The sequence below is a fragment of the Rhododendron vialii genome, chromosome 13a, assembly GCF_030253575.1.
Source record: "Rhododendron vialii isolate Sample 1 chromosome 13a, ASM3025357v1".
In the NCBI taxonomy this organism is placed as follows: domain Eukaryota; kingdom Viridiplantae; phylum Streptophyta; class Magnoliopsida; order Ericales; family Ericaceae; genus Rhododendron; species Rhododendron vialii.
The window spans coordinates 27,647,462-27,671,125 of NC_080569.1; the positions used below are offsets into that span (position 1 = coordinate 27,647,462).

The following is a 23,664-nucleotide window of genomic DNA, read 5'->3' on the forward strand; positions in this document are numbered from 1 at the left end:
TGTTTTCCTTGTTGATTATATCATTATCGTAAAAATCTGTCTCGATCGGGTTTCGAAAGCTTCTTTATTGAGACACAATTTCATTAAGTTAATGAGTTTTTTTGTTAAATCAAGTGTGTAGCAATGCCTGATTTACTTCGTTTTGGGTACGAATGATGCACTCCAAGATATGTAAAAGATGGACGATTCTGATCGGAAAAAAAACTCAAGTAGGGTCAGGTATTGCAATCTAATACTATAATGTCTCGGGATGAATTAAATGTGGTCCAATCAGGCGGTCACCGATATCAGATGATCTTCGATTTTGGTGATAATGATGGAATCAGTGAGACGTGAAATTCTAATGGTTCAGATCGATCATTACCAAAATATAATTGACTAATTAATTTTAGAATTTGTTCGTACTATGCGATATGAGGATGCTTAATTATTTGACTAATTCCCAAAATAATTTAAATCCCAACGCTCTCGAAACAAATGGCGCTGAAACGAAAATCTCAAAACCCTTGAGCTGAAACGAAATCCCCAAAATGAAAATCTCAAAACCCGCTGAAACGAAATCCTCCAAAATGAAATTCCGATATCCCTAGCAATTAGTCGGCTCTCTCTCTCTCTCTCTCTCTCTCTCTCATGTCGACGCAAGGGTTAGGGTTTGCTGCTGTTCGAGCTGAGACAGCTTCTCTCTCTTCTCTATCTCGACGCACCACCGGTCCACCATCGACGACCACCCCAACACTGCCCCACCACCACCGACGCATTACCACCACGATCTCCTCTCTTCTCTCTCCTCCATCTCACACACTGTCCACTCATCGCATCACCACAGACAAGCAACCCCAAACCCGTCCCTACCACCACCGACGGGCAACCCTAAACCAGACCCTACCACCACCGACGCACCCCACCATCTCTTCTCTCTCACAGGTATCTCTCTCACTTCCCTCTCCACTAATCTACATTTAATTCTTTCACTAATGTGCACACACGAGAAAATTAGGGTTTTTTCTTCTTTTTTTTTTCAAATTTCATAAAATTGGGATTTTTAATTTGGGTTTTTTATTCTGATAGTAGTGGTTGTGAACCTATTGAATAACTTTTGGTGGTCGATTCTGTTATTTAAAATATTTCGATTCTTCTGGCTGTCGATTTGTTGATGGTAGTTGTTGTAGATGTTATCGTTTCTTTTGGTTGGAGACATGTCATCTTAACGAGTTAACCTTCTGTTTCTTACTCTCTCACTCTCTCAACTGGAAAGGCATTTACACAGTTTGTTAATTGTGAAGCAATTGAATAGAATAGTCTGAGAATAAATGAACTAAATGCTCTAAGCAAATATTAATAGGCCATCCAGTGATATTAATGATGCTAGGCGTGCATCCTCAGCAGCAGCAACAAATATTGTAAAAGCATACGGTTTCTGCACAAGGGAAGCTACCTTTGTTGAAATGCATTGCTGGCTGTTTGAAATTGGGTGTTGTGTTTATAGTGCATATTAAAAATCTCTTTGCTTATTGTAGCTTTGTTTGAAATTGTTATGATTTTTGGCAATGGAGTCCTGACACCCATAGGTGTGGTATGGAAATTCTCTACAGTTAGTGCTAGAGCTTTACTGAAATAGCGAGCACCAATGTTAGGCACTTACCTATTAGCTTTTGTTTTTTTTTAAATGTTTGGAAAAAGCATTCAATTTTGTATTTCAATGAAGATATAGCCTTCAATTTCTAGCCTCTTTTTTGAAAGAAACTAAGAAATTTTGTTAATTTGTGTTAGTCTCCCTATGAAGTTTGGTATTATTTTCTTATTGTTTGATATACATCTCTCGTCCTTATCTATTGTACTTGATTCTCTTCAGTTAGTCTATTGTGTTCCTTTCTTTTGTGTTGAATGCTCGTGGTCTCTTTTTTTCCCCTAATACAACAATATAATTGCTCGAACGTTTTTGGCTTGTTGCTCGTCAATTGGAATGCGTAGTTTTACTTTGCAAGGCTTTTTTGTAGCAGTTTGATCTAGAAGAGCTTCCGAGTAAGCCGGTTGAGAAGGAAGCAAGTTATGGTCATTAGTCCCATACACTAGCTGTATACACGGTTTTTCTCTAGACTCTTCTTCTACACTGCTGTACAGTCCATTGAAAGAACAAACATGTTAAAATCTTGAAGGAAAAAAAGATTAATAAAAAAGATTAGACCACTATTTATACCAATGGTTAAATCAACATTTACAAAAACTCAATGCTATGATGCTCATGTAAGTTCTAAAAGCAGAGAATGTGAGAGATTTATTTGTTGTTGAATAGGAAAAGATAACTCGTGGTAAGAGACGGTTGTAATGGCCCCTTTGATCAGGCTTCTCCACACGCACATCAAAAATCATCGCACGCAAGTCATGAGACTCATGATATTGAATGTTCTAATGGAGGTACATTCTTACACTGTACATGAACTAAATTTACTTAGTTGGAAATGTGTGCTACAATCTATAAACTTCTTATGTCATTTTCATATAAACTTAGTTTTTTTTTTATTATTCAAAATCTTGCCCAACAAGGCTACACAGGAGGAACTACCTCATTAGCTAAAACAGAAGCAACAAAAGAAGGGGGATTAGCCACCCAATTAACAGGAAAGACACTGGAATTAGAAAAATGGCTTGAATTTCCTTATTTGAAATCACCAACCTTAACTTATCCTTGTTCCATGCTCCTCTATCCTTGTCAATAGCATCAGCCACCCACTCAATATCACACCCATCAGGTTTAGGAGACATCAACTTGAACCCAAGAAGAGAAGGAACCCATTTATCTTCCCAAAATCTAATACCCTTCCCACTCTGAACCTGCCTCCTCAAAGCTTTCATCAAAGTGTCCCTACCATGTAGCAAGCTCAACCAAACCCAGGAAACCCTACTACCCCTTGCAGCTTCTAAGAAAGAGGAATTTGGAAAATATAACTTAGTTGGAAATAACTTTTTGGGTCTTACTGTCATTTAGTGTTTGTATGAAAAGAATGGCAGTCAAGTCTCAGAAAATTTTGAGCAGTCTGCATCTATGTAGGCTATAGTACGGACACGGATACGAATATAGACACGGATACAGGACACGAAAATTCTAAAAAAATAGGAACATGGACACGGCGGGGGACACGCCATGTGTTCCCGACGTGTCCCCTATCAAAAATATAAAACTTATCGGACACGCCACGTGGTGTGTCCAATACGTATTTGGACATGTCCCCGTCGTAACCATTCGGAATGCATACTGATATGACGATGGTCTCCGTCCGTAACCATTCTGCTGAGAGCATACCTATTTCCAATGTCTTAAGGTGGGGAAAATGCCAAGACTACTTGATTTTTCTGGGTGAAACTGCCCTTGGTGATGGATTCCGGGCCTTTCTGTATTTTCTTGGTCTAGCATATTGTTTCGTTGGATTATCAGCTATAACTGCGTGGTTCTTCCGATCTATGGAAACTGTTGTTAAGCATAGTCGGAATGATCCTTTGACAAATAGCGAGGTTGTTAGACTAGAAAAGGCGTGGAATTACACAATTGCCGACACCACTCTGTTGGCGTTTGAACTAGCTTCCCCCAAATCTCTCTGGCTACCATTGATGCCATACGAAACCTTGGGAACTTGTATGCTGGAGGTTTGTTATTTCATTCTTGCTCTCGCTTTATTGATTTGATAGTCAAGCATAGAGATGAATTTTGCTTGTCTGCTTGGTGTAAAATTGGAAACATGTGCTTGAGTTGTTGTACTACTTGTGATTGCCATTGTGCTTATGTTATCTCTAGGGCAGCTGAGTTTTCTATTGTCCTCAAACTTAAATAGCAGTAGTGTAATGATGATATTAATCTGTCCAATTGTTTTTGTTACTTCACTTGTAATATTGAAGCATAGTTAGTGAAGATTTGAAATGATTAAACCACTTACTATCTTTTATTGATGCAAAACTACTTGTCTACATGTCATGGTCATGTAATCATGTTAGCTTGGTTCTTATTCTTCGTCAATTACATTGCAGGTAATAGGACAGTCTAGTTAAAAGCGTAATTTCAACCCGTCATTTTGAAAGCTCTTTCGGGAAGATGTTAAGGATGGTATCGTCGACTTATGATTAGTTTTCTATTCCATGTAGTTTAGGCAATACGCATACTTGTTGGGTTGTGATATTTTGGCAGAGTTAAGAACATTTCATGTACTTTTGAATGTTGACATGTTATGGAACATACCTTCTACTTGTGGTATTTCCTATGGATTATTTGTTTTTCCAATGAAGAACGAATTATTTTGCTTTTCGATATTTTTGAGTTCTTAGGAAAAGTTAGTGATTAGATATGTGGCGAAAGTGGTTAATATCTATTTTATTAGGGCTACTTGAATGTGTAGTAATTATTTTTTTGAAAAAAAAATGAACCTACATCAGCGTTTTTTAGTGCTGGTAAAAGTTTATGAAAACATAAATAAATTAGAGCTACACCAACGTTTTTGGCGTTGGTAAAAGTGTGTCTATACCAATGGCCAAAAGCGCTGGGAAACAAAGTGATGGCACAAATAAAGCTATACTAGCGCTTGTTGCAAGCGTTGGTACAGAGCTATACCGACGGTCGACCACCAACGCTTTATCCAAGCGTTAGTATAGGACACACAGGTCTATACACTACAAGAAAAAGCAGTATTGCCATCGCTTTGAAAAAGGTGGCTAAAAGTTCAATCTCGTTGGCATAGAATTTTACCTACAAAATTTGTTGCGTCGCTAAGGCGTGGCCAAAGGTGCGTCGACATTAGTTTTTGCCAGCGAGAAGTCCACACGTGGGTAAATGAATGTGCTTTAGCAACTACTTTCAGCGTTGGCAAAAGGTCCAAGCTGCATTGGTAATTGTTGTGTGTTGGCAAAAGTCAAGAAAAATAGGGACAACATTTTACTTTTGCCAACACAAGGAGAAACTTTAGCGACGACTTTCTTCGTGGGCAAAGGACAAGCTTTACCAACGCAAATTGCACGTTGGCAAGAGCACCATTTGCATAAATTATAATTTTGTTTTTTTTTCCTGTACTAGTTTTGCCGATGACTAAAATGTGTGGGAAAAATAATTCATATTGTATGTTCCATACGTTTGCCCACAGTTAATTGCGTTGGCAAAGTTTTTACATATATTCATAAATTTAAATTTGGAGCTCAATTTTCTTAACATTTGATGCTTATATTCCATCCAAATCCCTTAATAACAAATATACAAATCTGGAGTACCAAATTTCAAACAAAATCACTCCCATATGTATCCAAGTTCATCCCAAAAGCAACTAACATTTTAAAATATCCAAAAAGAAACTATGTCAATACATTTCAATATCCAAGAGTAATTTACCAAACCTATCATATCCAAGTATCCTCAGTATCCACAAAGTAATCCAAAATACATTTCCAATATATAAAGAGGGATTTACCAAACTCAACATCCTACTATCCCAAAACAACTAGGCAAAGATCGAAAAAAAGAGTCCTAAAAACATAAGGCAGTCACGTTCTGCTGCAAAACCCTGCTTATCATCAATCTGTCAACAAATACATTAAAAAAAAAAGTCAATTAGAAGTGCTTTGACTACTTACATTAATCTAGAACTTAGTCGCAACTTGAAGTCCTATAAAGGTGTCATGTTTGTTCATGAAGTATTTCAAACCAACTGGTATGTGGTTGAACTTTGTATACTGCAAAAATAATTTAAATTAACCCAACGAAGCGGTCTCTTACAGGTTCAGAGGAAGAAAGCTCCTTTTATATTTTTTCGAAAAGAGATCAGATATTCCAATAGAAAACACAACTACTAAAGCTCATCAAGTCTAAGCAACGAACTGAAAAAGAAAATCACCAATAAATGTGTGTCAATAGACGAAAAAATAGCTTAGAAGCCATACTATAATTAATGAAGTATTACAATAAATTTCAGATACACTCTCAAACCATACACAAATGTTCTCTTCGCTTCTAAACTTGAGCTTACTTTACCTATAGGCTTTTAAAAATATGACTTTGATAACTTAAACTAAATGAGTTCATGACCATGACTACTTAATCTGTCCTCTAGTGGACGGCTTAATGCTCTTATAAGGCAAAATGAGATAGCAGCAAAATAGTAAAACATAGGCTTTACCTTTACTTAAACCAATAGAGGCTGCATCCCTTCTTTTGTTTGATGAACCCTCCTCATTATTGCTCATTTCAATTAATTCCACAATGTCCGTTGGATCTACAGCTGCCTTCACAGCCAACACACGAACAATGTCTTGCAATACAGCCATGGTCCGAGTATGCTTAGTTAATGTCTTAGATAGCTCAGCCAAAGCTTTAGCTTGCTCATCTACCTGGTGTTGCAGAATAATGACCTCAGAATCAGGTGCCTGAAGCTGTTTGAAAGATGAGGGGGTGTTCTTGGGACTCCCGTATTCCTTCAAAAAAAACCGATCGCTTCCCAAGCACACTGACAGAAACATGTTCTTTGGACAACAGATCAGTGACATTGGCTTGTGATTGTTCTTTAAGCTTAGCTTCCAGTTCAGCCTGTCAATCTTAAAATTGTAAGCTTATGATATATGTACACAGACATCCCAACTGAAAAAATGTGTGCAAAAAGGAAAGGAAAATGGATATAAATGAAAGCAAACTGCCGTAAAATATATATTTATTAAAAAGCTATAGCCTATGATGCACCGACACGGACACGGACACGGATACGGACACCGAAACCGACACCGGGACACGGGAATTCTAAAAAAATGGGGACACGGACACGGCGGGGGACACGCCACGTGTATATTTATTTATTTATTTATATATAATTAATTAATTAATTATAGTTTAGCACCCAGAAATTTAAAAAATAATAATAATTTGGCCCCAAATTTTTTTTAAAAAAATTACAGTTTGACCCTGAATTTTTTTAAAAATTACAGTTTGGCCCCTGCCGTGTCCCCATCGGTGTTCCCGCCGTGTCCCCAGCGGTGTCCCGCCGTGTCCCCAGCGGTGTCTCCCTCAAAATTTAATATTAAAATATGGGACACGCCACGTGGCGTGTCCCGTACGTATCTCCGCGGTGTTCCCGTGTCCCCGTGTCCTGACACTGCGATTCTTCGACTTCTAGAGGTGTCGGTGCTTCATAGGCTATAGCTAATCCCACTGACCATAGTCTGACAGCAGCAAAATGATAATGGATATAAATGAAACCAAGCAAACACAACAGTCGCCATATTGAAAGGATAACCTGCAAACATGCCCCAAAGAGGAAAGGAATATAATCTTTCAAATGTTTGATTCTTAATGATTAGAACTGTTAAAATGACCATTGTTTGATGAGTAAGTCCAAAAATTTTGCACAAACACATTACCTTATTTTCCTGAAACCTGGAAGATGCAACATCTTCGCGAGAGCAAACCTCTACGTTCCAGGCGGTAGGCCTTGACCACTAGGATAGTCCCTTAGGGTTTGAACAAACAAACAATTGCAAGCACAAGAAACTAAAAAAAGAAAAGAAAAGGAAGTCTAATTACTGATTACATCACCCCTCGTAATTGATAAATGACTGAAAACCTCATAGAAATCAACATACCCAAAAAAATTGATTCAAACGAGAAAATTGCACTATGTCCCAACAGATCTTGGAGAATCACTAACTAGTGCTCAGAATATGTAATGAATCCATCAATTGGTAAGTGATATGGTAACTGTATTGGGAAATAATAATCAAACTATTAGGGCATAAATCAAGACAAACCTACATATAACCCATGGGATGGGTCTGTAAGAATTGTCAACAACTAGCATCACATAAGTCTTAATCGTTCATCCATTGGGTGGAATCACTGTCCGATTACAAGGCTTAAATCACAGAGAGAGGGAGATCTCAGTTATGCGCCATCAATATGTAGGTCTTCACAAAACACACAAAACTTAGAGTGGAATATTTACCTTTATAGTATGCTTCTCGTAAAAGAGCCCTAGAATAAACCTTCAAACTATTGAAAGAAGAAAGAGGAACAGATCTTAAGAAGGAAACAGAAAATGGAAGAAACCGTCTAGAGAAGAGGAAGTGGTGGGTGTATGCTGGGAACGGATGGAAATATCAGAGCGCCAATTTTACACGCGAAAACTTTCCGCGGGTTCTGTTTTTATTAGTTTCAAATTTTCAATAAAACTGTGGATATACCATTGCACACCAAACTCTAAGAGCCGCTTAATTTTTAAACACAATTTTCAAGGGTCCCCCTAAAAGATTAAGCTTAGCCGGATAACGGTGAAGACTTGATGGATTTTATACCCAATCTACTAATAGGAAATTGAGCAAAGAACTGATGAAGCCTTTACCGATATTCAGATGAACTCATTTTTTGCGAAGACCCTTGAAAAATATTTTTAAAAAATTTATTGTCTCTAATTATTTATGTGGAATCCCAAAATGAGTCCCACTAATGCGGTGTGTATTTGGTGTACACCAAACAGTGTACCCACAGTGGGGCTCAATTATTTTCCGTGGGGTTCTATTTTTTATTTACTCACGAATCTTTTTTGCATTACTTGATTTACTCTTTTATGGAATTCCTTTTCGTTATTTTTTTATTCTCTGGTCAAATTTTTATAAGTAAATCACGGGACAGTTTGATAAAAAAAAATGAAAAGGGAGTCCCCATTTTTCGTATTGCTTCTCTTAATTTCTTCTTTTAAAGTAAAAAATCAAAATTTTCCATAGTTTCCGCTTTTTTGAAAGAGGAATAAAAAATATTAAACGTTCCAATCACAAGTCAAAAAAAGTTCCCTTAAAACAAAAAAAAATATTCAAATGACTTATTGGTCAAATTATGCTAGAAAAAGGTCCATGTATGAAATGTATGGGTCTAGCCTTTTCCCAACGTGGAGAGCTCGTCGCCGAAAGATTTCATCTTTTACCTATGCATAACGCGTTGCCAAAGAATAATTGGGTGTTGGCAAAATCTTTCCCTCCATGACCCTACTTTTCCCAATAGCTTTTGCCAACGAAAAGACCAAACGTCGCCAAAAAATTTAACTATTTGGATTCTTTGCCGACACAAACAAATTGTCGTCGCCAAAAGCCTACATTTAGCAACGAAATTTGTGCTGCGTCGGCAAATTTAGTTGCTAATAGTGTATTTTCTTGTAGTGATAGCAATGCTTTGCGACACCTCTGCCAATGCTTTTGGCCGTTGGCAAATCCCCATGCTATTATACATTAGAAGGCATAGATAGAGTATGTCATTTCTTTGACAAATGGATTTTGAAAGCATCTGTGTATTGGCTTCTTGCTTTTTTTTTTTGTATTTCCAATTCTATTGGCTCGTCTGAATCGGGTACGTATCCGAAGCGTATCCGAATATATCCGAAAGGTATCGGGATACCAAAAAATAATTCTAAAAGTAGGATACTTTAAAAAGCGTATCGGATACGTATCCGGAGAGTATCGGTATCTGATACGGATACAATACGTGATACGGAGGCCAAAATAGAGTATCCGTACTTCATAGATGATGACATTGAACTTATGGCATTTCGTGGATAATATTATGACATTAGACTATTACTGCATTTGGGTTCCTTCAAAAGTGGCTCGCTACTTTTATTATCTTGCAACTCCAATTGACTTTAACCATTTTGTACTCTAAACATGTTTTGAACTTTGCAGATGAATTATGAAATTACTTTTTGGCATAATGGAGCATGGAGTCACTTTTTGCAGTTATTCAGAACTAACTTGGACTTGGTTACTGCTTGGAGTATGAAGTCCACTTTTTGCTATTTTATCATGGACTTTACCTAGTATTTATTGTTTTGGATGTGGTGTTACTAAACACATATTGGAAAACAAGTACGTTGTGGAATTTGTTGTTTTTGGGATGGTTGATGATTGTTGCTTTTGAGAAACATATATATTATGTGGTTATTAATGTTGTGAATGATTTTATTGTTAGTGGAGTATCTTGTGACTACGTAGTTAGTTCTTGGTATTTTTGAAATACAAGCTAGTTGTAGTTACAAAAGATATTTACAGCAGAATTAATTTTATGACCAGCACAGCACAATCCATCATTACAAAAAAATGTGCAGGATAATTAATTTTGTGACCAACGCAATCCATTGTTTCAAAAAAAAAAAGTGTTTTTGCGACCAAACTCTCTAGTTGTCAAAACAGGTAGATGTGAAGTCCAAGGATCTTTTTTGCAACAAAAGAAAATGTATTTCGTGACTTGCTTTTGAGTCTCCAAAACATGTTTTTCTGAAGTCTAATGGACCCTTTTCGCGACCATGGCTTGTATTTGGCGACAAGATTTTACCTCTTTTTGCGACCAGCAGTTGCTCACAAGATTTTACCTCTTTTTGGAGTATAACCTTATTGTGATCGGATCCAAGTGGTCGCCTGAGGTGGAACATATTGTGATCACATTGTAGTTTGGTCAAGAAATACCAAATACGACTAGCTTGTTGCGACCAGCTTGGTGACCACACTTTTTGGTCGCTGTATCAATTTGCGACCAAAAGGATGACTTTTTGCAACCTTCTTGTTGGTCGCAAACAACACAATTTCTTGTAGTGCATCAGTCTTGACTCACGATCAATTCTAATATTCTCAAATCTCTTCACCGATTAAGTCCCCCCTCTCCTCTACACTATTTTGTTAATTTTCAAAATTATTTTAAAGTGTCAACCAAACACTAGAAAATAAAAATTTAAAGTTTATTTTTAGAAAAAACATTTTACATCGAAACAAACAGAGCCTAAATGCTAAAAAGTTGTCACTAAAAGTGGTTCACTTATTTACTAAAAAAAATATTGGGCCGGTTACACCCACATAATTTTTAATATAATTTTTGACACCCCATCTCAACCACACAAATCAAGTGCTGAGATTAAAAAATATAATGGGCCTTCTCTCTCTCACCCCTCTCAGGCCCGTTCTATTTTCGAAAAAAAGAACTTTTAGAAAAAAAAAATGTAATTTCAAGTTCAAAATTCATGTGTTTATACAAATAATTTTCCTACCAATATGGATCTTGTTTGATAAATCTCATTGAGATTTTTTAAACGGTGCAAAAAAATTAAAAAATTATTTTTCATTTTCATTTTATTTGAGCTTGAAATTACCTTCTTTTTGAAAAAGAAGGTTTAAAAAGAGGGAAATGATAATGCCAAACCCGTTTTTGTTAGTGCCAAAAACTCTAGTTTACAAAAGGCTTGTACCATTTGCAATGTACAAGATTTTTATGCACTGAAATTTTGGCACCAACAAAAACAGTTTTGACATTATCATTTCCCTAAAAAGAAAGCGGAACGGTACCTCAATCTCATGGGATCATCTGATCATGTCTCCTCTCTCTCTCTCTCTCTCTCTCTCTCTCTAGCCTCATCACCCACCACCACCAGACTGCCCGCCCCTTGGCTGATGACCCCATCTCCGGCGGCCGTCAATCAATTCAAACGCATCCTATCTAATTTAAAAAATAAACCCAAAAGCTGTGTATGTAATTCCTCAGATCTGCCTCGAATAAACACTATTTAATTTAAATTTACAATCTCCATTTTAGAGAGAGAAACTAAAGAAGAAGAACAGTTGAAATTTGAGAAATAGCTTGAGAACCGCAGAAGCAAGTGCTGTGTCGAGACCCCGACCCCGATTCCACTCCTCAAGCACAAGCACGCAAACAAACTAAGCACAATCGAGAGATATTCGAGGAAAAACTCCACTATGTATAAATCACATATACAAGTATGAAAAAACCTCTCCAGGATAGCCACAATCCAGCTTCCCCACTTCTTTATCTCTCCCTCACTCCGGTGGCTCTTCGACGAAATATCCGAGCATCTCCGAGGAGCACCGCTTCCCCCGACGAGGAAGCCTCACAGCTCACACTCTCTCTGCTCTCTCTCACGTCTCTTGCGCGCACACACACTGCCAAAAGCAGTCCAAAACTAACGGGGAGAATAAGACAAGGGGTTTTATCCGCTACACTCATACCCACTCCACTTGGGTGTACCCCAACGATCACCCCCTACACCCGAATGGGGTAATCGCTGAATCCGCAGCGTTATCTGGCTGCAATCCGCCACACTAGCACCACAGCTACCCCCTGCTCACACCAGAGGCTCCACTCGCCAAATAATCTCACACGTCACCTGCGAGAAGGCTAAAAAACCCGACTAGATATCCGTGGCTCATATCGGCAACACTGCCGATACACCACACCCCCTAAACCGAGTGCTCCGCATCCAAACCCGGATGCTCCACATCTCAATCCCGAGATGTCAGCAGCAAAGTCCATTTGTATCCGCGCAACTCTGCTGCCTGAGCGCCTGCATCACCCCTGGATGCTGTAAACCGCGTCCGTAAATCCCGTTCTGCCCCTCTAGTCAAGCGTCTGTGTCAATGCTAGCCATCAGAAGTTTCACCACCCCCACACCGGAAGTGTATCTACCAACTGACCGAGTGTCTCCTTGCAAGACTAGATCTTCCGCGGCTGAGCCTCGAACGCACCGTGCCCAATCACGGGACACAATCCGTGACTCCTTCTCTCCAACTCATGTGGCCACATATCCTGGAGAGGATCCAATCACCAAATCCTAGAAGGAAGAGAATCCTGCGATGCATCGTCGTGTCTCCATCTCAATCCCCCTGTCCGAAGCTCCAATGAACACCCCCGCAAGCAGTAGCAATCATCACTCCCGGCCGGTATCCCACAGACCTCCTGATTCGTATCTAGGCACACACATTCGTACGTCTTAGGTCGTGACTCCTCGTACTCCGTGCCTATCTTGTGTGCCTCCGCAACTGCTGCTCATCCTGTTCATTGTTGATAAACCCACAGAAATGCTTGACGGATTCCTAGACCTAAAATAATGGGTTGCCCCAAGCGTAGGGCGGAGACCGACGCAGCATAATATCCGGTAAGTCCGGAGTCGAATCCACAGAGACGGTGATGTGTGCTGACTAAAAATTCGGGTTGTTACTATTAAAAACAGGCTCTTAGGTAGCCACCCCTTGTCGGTTGTTTGAAATTAACTAAAACCTAGAAAATTGAATGTGCTTTTTTAGAAAATTAAAAGGAGGTAAAATCGTAGGGTTGATAGCACTTGTAACCAGTCCGGATTAACCTACTCTGTTTGGAGTTCTTAAAAACATTTAATTTTAGATTGAAAAAGATACCCCGCAAGATGCGAGACCCTATGGTCGCCGTATACCCATGCGCAACGGAGAATGAGTTTTGGACCCCCATTCCCCCATTTACATGGGCTCCGACAATGCCTGGGTTTGTCCGCGGGAAATATTTTTTTCCAATCTAAAATCATCTTTTTCATTTTTTGAAAACAGAAGCAGTGCCCAAACTAGTCACAGCGTGCTAATCACCCTGCGACCCTACCTGAACTACTACTCACTATGCATTGAACAAGAAATACAAGAAACCCTAATTTGAATCATGCTTCTAATATTGGCGAAAGAAAATAAACAAGAGATAACAACTAATTAAATACCAACGAACAACTTTAATTAAGAACAAAAATTAAAACGAGTTACCTCAATGCGAGTAATTAAACAAACTTCAAATAACTTGAAAGAAAAAAGAACTCTCAAAGTCTAAAGCTGGTTGAAAAATATATTCCGAACCATCCTCCAGTCGGCAGCCCCGTTCTTTTATAAGCCACGTCTGCCGTGCCCATTGAAACCCTATTGGTCCCTATTATTATTAGGCCTAATTAAAAGATCCCTACCGTGTATTTTCAATCCCAGCCGTGTACATCCTCCAAGAGCAAAAATCTTGCTCATCTTGAATTTGTTTCCTTTTTTAATCACCGATTGCACGATATGGCAATCCAATTATTTCCCTTCCAAAGCTGTAATTGATTGGCCCTCATTGTAATTAAAATTCCACCGCTTGATTTGGCTTGATCATGAGCAATTTATAGCCTTGATAACAGTTTAATCCCACGGCTTTCGACTTGCATTCAACGTCAAGACTAGCATCTGCTGATTGAATTTAACGGCTTCAAACGAACCAACTTTCAACACCGTATAATATTTTAATTTTGCGTTTTTTTGTACCAAATCCTCCAAATACCTACAATACACAAATTAAGCATAAATCTCCAAGCTATAATATAAAAATAGACTTAGCAAGCATAAATTAAGGGGCGCGTATGTGAACATTTACGCGCCTATCACACACACATCCGTACGTCTTAGGTCGTGACTCCTCGTACTCCGTGCCTATCTTGTGTGCCTCCGCAACTGCTGCTCATCCTGTTCATTGTTGATAAACCCATACTGCTTGTTCCGTACCAAACATCAGCTCCGTCTGCATGTATGCTCCACAAGCCCGTATAGATTGCCCGTCATCCGTTAGACCGGAAGTCACATCCGATCAGCTCATCCTGCAGCCCGAATCACAATCTACATCTCCGGATAATAGGACTTCAAACCAAATTGAACCAGACAGCCTCTGATCACTGTCAATCATCTCCGCAAACCATTGTTCTAGTGAGCGACTGTGTCACAACCAACCCAAGTGTATCCTTGCTCACTAGTTTCGCGGATGTTTGCCTCGATCAACCTCCGATCTCTGCAAGTCTGCTCCATCAATCGTCCATTCCACCACTTCCCGTCAACTCCTTGCACTCCCGTCAGCTCTCCCCGGGTTTTCTCCCTGCCACTCGTCCATTCCTGTTCCATTCTTGGCTTTCCCCAGCATTCAGGATCTCCATCAGAATCGATCTATCACTCCAATAAGCGTTTGTGTCATTACCAGACGAGCTATCTAGCCCGAATGTAATGTATCCTTGCCTACCAGCTCCGTAACAGATCATCACCGACTGTCCTTGCTGCAACAAGCCGTAAGCGCCTGTGTCATTACCAGACAAACAAACCTGCTCGAATGTAATGTATCTTTGCTTACAAGCCAAGCCTCCACACAACCCAAAACCGCCTCCAAACACGCGTTTTCATGTTCCACTAAGCACTCGCACTAGCCTAGGAGCCTCCAATCGAAAAATAGAGCACGCGGTTGCGTCCAAAACGTCGAGATAGACAAAATTGACTACTCATACGCGAAAAACGAAGTCCGAACGACCCCAAAATCGTAAAAAACCAATCTGAACCAGCAGTTTGACCGTTGACCAGCCATTGTACTAGCTGACTGGACTGCCACGTCAGCATTGCTGGCTGACATGGATAGTTGACTGATGACATGGCTCAATGACGTGGCTGCTGACTCATCGCCTAGTCAGCGTTGACCGCCCCCATGTGACGTTGACCACACACGCCTAGCATGTGCCAACGTGTGCCCAACATGTGTTGGCGTGTGCCAGCCCAACTCCTGTGTGTGCTGCTCACGCGCCGCGTAGATCTGACGCGCGATCATGCGCCTCTCCTTCTGGCCACACGTGCGGCTCACTCCGGCGTCACCCGGTGATTTTTTGACCACTCTCGAGCTCGTCTCGACGAGAAGAACACAACCCCGTGCTCCAATCTCGCATCCGACGACTCCTGGCACGAACCACCCTTGAAGCGCCCCTCCGCCACCACGCCGCCGCCTTCGACCGGCCATTGCCGCCACCTCCGAGCTCCTCCGGCGACGTGCCACCCCAATCCATGATCATCTCCTCGAGGTGAACACAACCCAGTGCTCAAGACTCGTCTTTGATCATCCACGTGTTGGGAAAATTATATGATTAGAAAATTTCTGCTAGAAATTAAATGCCTAAATAAGAATAATAACAACCAAGTAAGACAACTAGATATTATTAGAGAAAAGATAAGAATAGCCTGTGGGGTGGTCGAGGCATGTGACGGCGCCCTCCTAAGGAATGATACACCCCCTTCTGCACTGGGTTGGATGGCGTTCTTTCCCCAAGATACAACGACCTTCAAATTCTCTTCGGTGCAGCGAATCAAACTCACGAACTGATAGTTTCCTGACACTCAAAATCCAAATATAATACCGAACCAAATATGTATATATGAACCGAATATGATCAGTCACTGTGTATGTTTTTTAAAGCAGGAGAGAGAATGAGATGTAGATAAAGTTTTTTTTCTTATCAACAGCCGAAACAGTGAACATTGTTTTATAGTAAACAATAGTTTGTTGGGCAAGAGGAAAGTGCCAGATATTTAGGAAAAGAATTAGGAGATTATCAAGCATAGGGTTTATCCTACCGTTAGTATGCAACACATGCTAACGGTAGGATAGGGTTTAGGAGTAAAACAAAGAGACCAATTCAAAGGTATTTACACTCCTTTATCTTTAATTGCATATATTACCTCTTTAAAATAAACCCACAAAATTAATATTAACATTAAGTAAAATATTAAATTAAACCAACAATCCCCCACATAATTTAAAATTTTAAAAGAGTGCTTTTACTGCGCAATAGGCATAGGTGTCTTCCAGACTTGAACCTACACTTAGTGTTAGCAGGTTTCAATTGCAAGAACCGTAGTGAACTAAGTCTTGAACTCGGTCCTTTAAATCAGACTTACGCCTACCACACACACAATTAAACCATTACAGCTCTGGAACGGTTTGGCGCGATAGACGGTCATGCGCACGTATCTTGTTTCATGAGTGTCTTTAGAAAGTAGCCTAATTTCTCACAGCAGCGACCTCACTGCCACACTCATATAGGTGTATCCTCCTAGGGTGATTTGTGACCAACACCCTGTAGAAATCCTACCTTGGACAAATTCAGAGCTAAGCTCTTCCTATCGTCACATAACATGAGCACTATCATCATAGGAATAGGACCAGGGAATTCCCCTTTAATATTTTTAGTGCTCTTCCAAGTCACCATTCAGTTTCGTTGTTACCTATTAAACCTGATTCATGGGATCTCCAATCACAAAGGTTAGGTGTCCGCCGAGGTGACTAACTTATAGGCTTCAGTCCTATTCCCCTCGATGATTTAAGAACTAGCATGCGCGCTAATTCTATATGGACTCCATTGATCGATGATTTAAGAATTAGCCTACGCGCTAATCTTTTTGAATGAGAATTCTCTATGGGCTGATCAGGCCCCCACAATTTCAAGTATTGTTGCAGAATCAATTGTTTCATCATTGCAAGCTAGCTAGCAACATGCTCCTGAAAGTCTTTCAAACAACATTCTGTAATTCCAAATTAGTGTAGTGCAATACGATCTGTAAATCGACATCTACTTTTGATCACTTCAAAAATAAAATCTTGACATTTCTTTTCTCAAGCACTATGTGCATACCAGCCCAACTAATTCAAAGAAATCCAAACACCCCCACACTTTGAAATATTTTAAGCTAAGCCTTTGATTTTTCCAAAGTTCAAAAGGAGTTGTATACAATCTTTGTAAAGCACTGTATTCAAAATGTGACAAGCCGAACATAAATTTTCATATTTACATGCCCAAGTTTGCCATGCCAAATACCACAACATTCAACATTAGAAACTGAAGAACTTATAGGCACTTTTATTTGAATCAAAAATCACAACATTAAGACTAAACAAACCATCAACTAAATAACCTTTTACCAACAAAACTACAATTCTTAGTAATGACAACTTTATTTGACTCTAAAACAATCTTTAAACCATGATGAACTAATAAAGAAGCGCTGACTAGATTTTTATTAATGTCCGGAACATGCAAGACTTGATCTAAGGTGAAAACTTTGCTTGAGGTCAACTTCAAACTAACGTTTCCTCCTCCTAGTACCCTGGCCATGCTCCCATTTCCCATGCTTACAGTTCTTGTGCCTGATTCCTGATAATAAGATGGAAAAATATTTTTATCAGCGCACACATGAATGTTAGCACCCGAATCTATAAACCAAACATTTGATTTGAAACAGCGTTTAACCCAGGGCTACTAACAAAATACCTGTTAGCAGGGATAGAGGAGTTGGCCTCCACAGTGACGACATTCACTTGAGGTCTAGGAGCTACATTATTTCCACGAGGCTTAGGAGGTTGGCCTTTACGATAGTGACAATCCTTGGCTTTGTGATTAGTATTTCCACACACCCAACAAGCCACTACCTTTCCCTGAATAATATTTTCGCCTTTTGGTTTATTATTATTATTATGGCTCACAAACTATTTAGTAGAGTTGGTTCTCTTAAAACTTTGATGCGTAGGCTTATGAAGATTTTCTACAATGAGAGCCTTAGCCGAAAAATCAGAAGCAGGAATTTCAACTAGTTTTTCACGATGCTTCTCCTCAATATTTAGAGACACTAAAAGCTCATCAAAAGTATATATAGTCATCATGCTTTTGCTTTTGTTCTCTAGCGAATTTAGACCACGAGGGAGGCAATTTTTTAATGAGAGAAGCAACTAGAAAAGTATCAGTTAAATCCATGCCTTTTCTCTTAAGGTCATAGAGTATATTTTGAAATTCATGGGTCTGTTCAATCACTGACCTTCCATCAACCATTTGGAAATCGGAAAATTTTTCCGCATAATACCGTTTAAGACCGGCATCTTCGGCCCCATATTTAAATTCTAATGCTTCCCACAACTCAAAGGCAGTCTTAGACTCTTACTAGTGCAAAAAATATTATAGATACTAGCAGATAATGCACTCAAAATCCTACCATGACACAAATAATCTTTCTCATCAAAACCATCATCATCAGTAGATTTTTTCGACGGGATCGAATCCTTGCCAGTTTCAACAATTTCAACAGCCTTAGAAGTTCCACTTTTTTCAGAAGATTTTTCTTTTCCTTTTGAAACCAAACCCTAGTGAATCACAGAATATAAACCCAAAGTGGTGAGCCAAAATTTCATTTGTTGTTGCCAACTTCTGAAATTTTGACCATTGAACTTCTCGAGTTTGCAAGAACTCGAATCATCAAATGCCATTTTTTTTTTTAGAAACAGAGCCGCTCAACAATACTACAACAAGTGTAACCCTAATAGAAAATCCTAGCAAATATCATTCCTTAGATTGTTGGGAAAATTATATGATTAGGAAATTTCTGCTAGAAATTAAATGCCTAAACAAGAATAATAACAACCAAGTAAGACAACTAGATATTATTAGAGAAAAGATAAGAATAGCCTGTGGGGTGGTCGAGGCACGTGATGGCGCCCTCCTAAAGAATGATACACCCCTTCTGCACGGGGTTGGATGGCGTTCTTTCCCCAAGATACAACGACCTTCAAGTTCTCTTCGGTGCAGCGAATCAAACTCACGAACCGATAGTTTCCCGACACTCAAAATCCAAATATAATACAGAACCAAATATGTATATATGAACCGAATATGATCAGTCACTGTGTATGTTTTTTAAAGCAGGAGAGAGAATGAGATGTAGATAAAGTTTTTTTTCTTATCAACAGCCGAAACAGTGAACATTGTTTTATAGTAAACAATAGTTTGTTGGGCAAGAGGAATGTGCCAGATATTTAGGAAAAGAATTAGGACATTATCAAGCATAGGATTTATCCTGCCATTAGTATGCAACACATGCTACAAAAATTTAGGAGTAAAACAAGAAGACCAATTCAAAGGTATTTACACTCCTTTATCTTTAATTGCATATATTACCTCTTTAAAATAAACCCACAAAATTAATATTAACATTAAAGTAAAATATTAAATTAAACCAACGCCACGACCTCGGGCTTTTCAAAACAGCCTCTCCACCCGTCGCCGACTCCGCCCGCTGCGATCGAATGGCCCCCGAGCCTTCATTCGGTGACGAAACTCGACCCTGTCACCTCCTATAGACTCGTCGCAGTGAGGTGCACAACCCTTACTGGTCCGATTGTGTTTTCAGACAGCTCAACCGAGAACCCAGCTTAGACCATGCTCCGTGCTTTCTTCCAACGTGCTGTCCGTGCTTCTCCGGTGACCCCGAACCAGCAACTCCGGCTCTGATACCACTGCTGTGTCGAGACCCCGACCCCGATTCCGCTCCTCAAGCACAAGCACGTAACCAAACCAAGCACAATCGAGAGATATCCGAGAAAAACTTCACTATGTATAAATCACATATACAAGTATGAAAAAATCTCTCCGGGATATATAGCCACGATCCAGCTTCCCCACTCCTCTTTCTCGCCCTTACTCCGGTGGCTCTCCGACGAAATATCTGAGCATCTCCGAGGAGCACCGCTCCCCCCGACGGGGGAGCCTCACGGCTCACACTCTCTCTGCTCTCTCTCACGTCTCTTGCGTGCACACACTGCCAAAGGCAGTCCAAAACAAAAGGGGAGAATAAGACAAGGGGTTTTATCCCCTACACTCACACCCACTCCATTTGGGTGTACCCCAACAGCAAGTGGACAAACCGATAACGAAAAAGAAAACTAAAGAAACAAATTGGGTTGTCTTGTACTCTTGTTCGCCTCATAAAAATCTCTCTTACTGTTGGGTATTTTGGATCTGCGCTCTGGTGGGTATCTGATTTTTGTTCTTCTATATATTAATCTTAATTTTTTTTTATAGCTTTGATTGCATCGATATGGGCACTTTTGTATCTGGATTATGAGCTTGGAAGATTGTAGTCCCTTTTGATTGTGTTTTTGTTCTTCATTAATTACTAGGTTCTCCTTTGTGCAAAGCACGAATGCATACTCGTTGAAGAGAACAAGTTTTGATTTAGGCTAGATATGTGTTGCTTGTAATTTACAGTTGGAAGCAATAGAAGTGGATGGAAACAGGTAGAACATGGAAATAGGTGGGTGGATATATTACATGGATTGCTGAAAGTAGCAAAAACATTAGTTGATGCACACACATAGATACATTACATAGATTTATCAAAGTGTCAAAAGCATTAGTCGATCTACATATTACACATGGAAAAGCATTAGCTGATGAATACACATAGATACATAACATAGATTGATGAAAGCATCAAAAGCATTAGCTGATTTAGACATGGAGCATAACATCAGTACAGCTTGGAGTAGCCATAGACAGCAGTGCAAAAGCAGCTGGAAAGGGAACTTTTCATAGTGAAATTTTGTTCATTGGAGTCTCTATGGCCTCAGTTCAACTTGGGCATTAGCTGATTTAGACATGGAGCATAACATCAGTACAGCTTGGAGTAGCCATAGACAGCAGTGCAAAAACAGCTGGAAAGGGAACTTTTCATAGTGAAATTTTGTTCATTGGAGTCTCTATGGCCTCAGTTCAACTTGGGCTTTTTGATTGGAATTTCTTCGCTTGTTTGGCTGGATGCTGTTGTAGCGGTGTTTTTTTCGTTTTTAATGGATGCTGAAAAGCATTAGCTGATCAAAAGCCAATGGTTGTTGCAGATTCTGCTGGTCATCGAGTGCTGGTATTGGCAGGGCAGACATTGAATAGACATTGAATTTGCATTGGGAAATTCCAACGTACGTAGGTGTTCATGTAAGCTTTGAGGGTAATGCTGCATTTCTTGGGTTCAGCAAGGTGGTCAAGTAGTTCGGGGGAGAGTGGGGCCTGAATCACATAACGATAAAGCAGCGTTTATTTTTTTTATGCGGGAAAGGGAGTATGTTTAAGCTATGCTCGGTGTAAACAGGAATAATGTTCTTACATCAGGTTCGGTTGTGTCTCTGTTGGCCCCAGTGATGCCATAGAATTGCTCGGCAATTTCTGGGAAGATTGTCGCCTCGATTGATGCTGTTGGATCACTGACTTGAACGTTGAATTTAACCCTGTGATTTTGGGATATAGTAGGAAGGTTAAAGGACAGAAATTTGAGAGTTTCATGATTTAGTGCTGCAAGCGGCTGCATTGGGCTTAAGACTAAAGTGGTTCATGATTTAAATGGTCCCATAAGGCAATAACCATTGCCCTGCATTTTGGATGCTACCTTTCCAGCCTTTCCTTGACATTTTGGGGGCTAAATTCCTCTTACATTTTGGTTTGCTATGATTTCATAGACCAATAATGCCTCACTAAGCATTTCTAGAAGCTACGTAGATATTTTTTCTCCTTTATGTGCATGTGAAATCCTCGAGTTAATAATAGATATAATAATTTGCAACTGACATGTCCCATCCAACAAGTAATAAGGCAGAAAACTAAACTAACATAAATGTCCCTGAATAAAAATTTACCAAACCCAGAATAGGACAAAGACCAATAAAAGGAATTCAGATATGGACCTTCAAATCAATAACTTAAATTACCAACGCAGAAAATTCCCTTCAAAATAACTTGTATGTAGTAACTTTTTTGTATAGAACAAGGCAACCTTGCTATGATAAGAGTTTACACATCGTAAGAAGTTCATATCACCATAAATCTTCTACATCATACCATATGCAGAATAGACCAAAAGATGAATCCATACCAGTATCATATCAGCAGCAGGCAAAAATTCAACTTGGTGGGTTCTGAAAATCAAAGTCTTCATGGCTAGAGCTGTCATTATGAATTCCTGCAGTTCCATGTAAAATGTTTAGCCAAACTCCATTCATTCAACTGCTAAGTGGATGACACAAGAAGTAAAATCCTAACCTTGAATAGTTCAGACCCATTGCATGCATCAACACTTCAACAGCACTAAAGGGACCATCAAGTAAATAAATGTATGTATCTTGATAAAGTGCCCTGGCAAGTTGCACATGCTGCTTCTGCCTACCACTTAGATTAATGCCTCTATCACCAATGATGGTTTGATCTCCATGAGAGAAAAGTTCAAGATCCTTTTTTAGTGAACATGCATGGATGACACTCTTGTACTTTGCTTTATCCATTACAACTATACAAGTCAGGGAATAATCAATACATACAAAAAAAATGATCTTACACTGAAACCAACCCAATACATAGAATTTTAGGATTTCCAATATATGTCTTTTTTTATTCACCAGCAACAGTCGAAACCAATTACTAATAAAATGGCAGCCTTCCACAACCCAAAAAAGAAATTTTTTTAACAAATGGCGAAAGTTAATGGCGACTCTAATAAAATTGACACAACCTGGACTACCAAATACTGTCAAACTGCTAGTTCTCAAGAAACTACTGCAATACATAGGTCTTATGGCAATCAAAAAAAAAAATACATAGGTTTGATACCAAAGCATCTGTGGTTTCACTTGAAATCTCACTCCACGGCATGGGTAGTTCAACTCTCATTTGATTGGGCTGTTCCAAGTACAGATTTGGGAAGTGTCTTGTGACTTCTACGACCTCGTATATTTTGTCGATGAGGTCAACCCTGCATTTGAAATCTCTCAGCTTTCACAGACATTGTAATCTAAGTCCTTTTTGTTTATCCAACAGTCTCCAGCCAACAACCTATAGGCTTATAATTTCAGTTTTTTATGTCCTCCAGGGAAAAAAGAGAATCATATGACAAAATATTGGCCTAAACCTATGCGATTCACAACTCCAAATCGAAATCATTCAGGTCACTCTAGTAGGTAGAAGTCTAAGGGGGTTTATAATGTTGAAACAGAATTCGAATCACTTCTTGCATGACCCAGACTCCTAGTTTCATATCCAACTTTGACGTTTATTTTCTTTCCTTGATTCCAACATAGCAATAAAGATGGACATATGTAGTGTGAGGCAACAATTTCTCCAGTCAAAGAATTTCTTGAATTGCAGTAAAATAAAAAAACAGCTAGCATGCATGCTGTTATAGTCTTTATTCCTAATACTTGAGAGCTCAATATACAAACAAAGAAAA

The 23,664-nt window shown here is 39.4% G+C and overlaps 2 protein-coding genes and 1 long non-coding RNA gene across 11 annotated transcripts; 1 reads left to right on the plus strand and 2 right to left on the minus strand.

Annotated features, from left to right (window-relative positions):
* Positions 1 to 444: 444 nt before the first annotated feature.
* LOC131313300 (uncharacterized) lies at positions 445 to 9,972 on the plus strand. Of its 6 annotated transcripts, XR_009196153.1 has the most exons (5): positions 455 to 924; positions 1,998 to 2,084; positions 2,294 to 2,415; positions 4,021 to 4,096; positions 9,688 to 9,972. XR_009196153.1 is itself a non-coding variant. In XM_058341540.1 (3 exons), exons 1-3 carry the CDS (start codon positions 631 to 633, stop codon positions 4,035 to 4,037), a joined length of 384 nt encoding a protein of 127 aa, XP_058197523.1. In that variant the 5' UTR covers positions 462 to 630; the 3' UTR covers positions 4,038 to 4,488. The 6 variants fall into 6 exon arrangements, 1 of the variants encoding a protein (XP_058197523.1); XR_009196154.1 differs by lacking the exon at positions 9,688 to 9,972 and having other exon boundaries at positions 456 to 924; positions 1,986 to 2,084; positions 4,021 to 4,538; XR_009196152.1 differs by lacking the exon at positions 9,688 to 9,972 and having other exon boundaries at positions 456 to 924; positions 2,001 to 2,084; positions 4,021 to 4,538.
* Positions 5,232 to 8,200, minus strand: LOC131313297 (uncharacterized). Of its 3 annotated transcripts, none has more exons than XM_058341536.1 (3): positions 7,962 to 8,200; positions 6,150 to 6,607; positions 5,232 to 5,552 (listed from the first exon to the last, which is right to left on the minus strand). In XM_058341536.1, exons 2-3 carry the CDS (start codon positions 6,514 to 6,516, stop codon positions 5,548 to 5,550), a joined length of 372 nt encoding a protein of 123 aa, XP_058197519.1. In that variant the 5' UTR covers positions 6,517 to 6,607; positions 7,962 to 8,200; the 3' UTR covers positions 5,232 to 5,547. The 3 variants fall into 3 exon arrangements, with proteins under 3 accessions (XP_058197519.1, XP_058197518.1, XP_058197517.1); XM_058341535.1 differs by lacking the exon at positions 7,962 to 8,200 and adding an exon at positions 7,381 to 7,439 and having other exon boundaries at positions 6,150 to 6,556; XM_058341534.1 differs by lacking the exons at positions 5,232 to 5,552; positions 7,962 to 8,200 and adding an exon at positions 7,381 to 7,439 and having other exon boundaries at positions 5,576 to 6,556.
* Positions 9,973 to 17,621: 7,649 nt separating the features above from the next.
* On the minus strand, positions 17,622 to 19,418 carry LOC131313306 (uncharacterized). 2 transcript variants are annotated; one of them, XR_009196163.1, is made up of 3 exons: positions 19,302 to 19,412; positions 17,901 to 19,116; positions 17,622 to 17,783 (listed from the first exon to the last, which is right to left on the minus strand). It is a non-coding gene; the product is annotated as an uncharacterized LOC131313306 (long non-coding RNA). The 2 variants fall into 2 exon arrangements; XR_009196162.1 differs by having other exon boundaries at positions 17,901 to 19,418.
* Between the last annotated feature and the right edge of the window lie 4,246 nt (positions 19,419 to 23,664).

What these genes read in the sequence shown, in the direction of transcription:
- LOC131313300 (XM_058341540.1), top strand. Translation starts at nt 631, where the DNA reads ATGTCGACGCAAGGGTTAGGGTTTGCTGCTGTTCGAGCTGAGACAGCT. An exon ending in CCATCTCTTCTCTCTCACAG is followed by an intron (nt 925 to 2,342) that starts GTATCTCTCTCA and finishes CCCTTTGATCAG; the next exon opens with GCTTCTCCACACGCACATCA.
- LOC131313297 (XM_058341534.1), bottom strand. Translation starts at nt 7,412, where the DNA reads ATGTTGCATCTTCCAGGTTTCAGGAAAATAAG. An exon ending in CCAGGTTTCAGGAAAATAAG is followed by an intron (nt 6,557 to 7,380) that starts GTAATGTGTTTG and finishes TAAGATTGACAG; the next exon opens with GCTGAACTGGAAGCTAAGCT.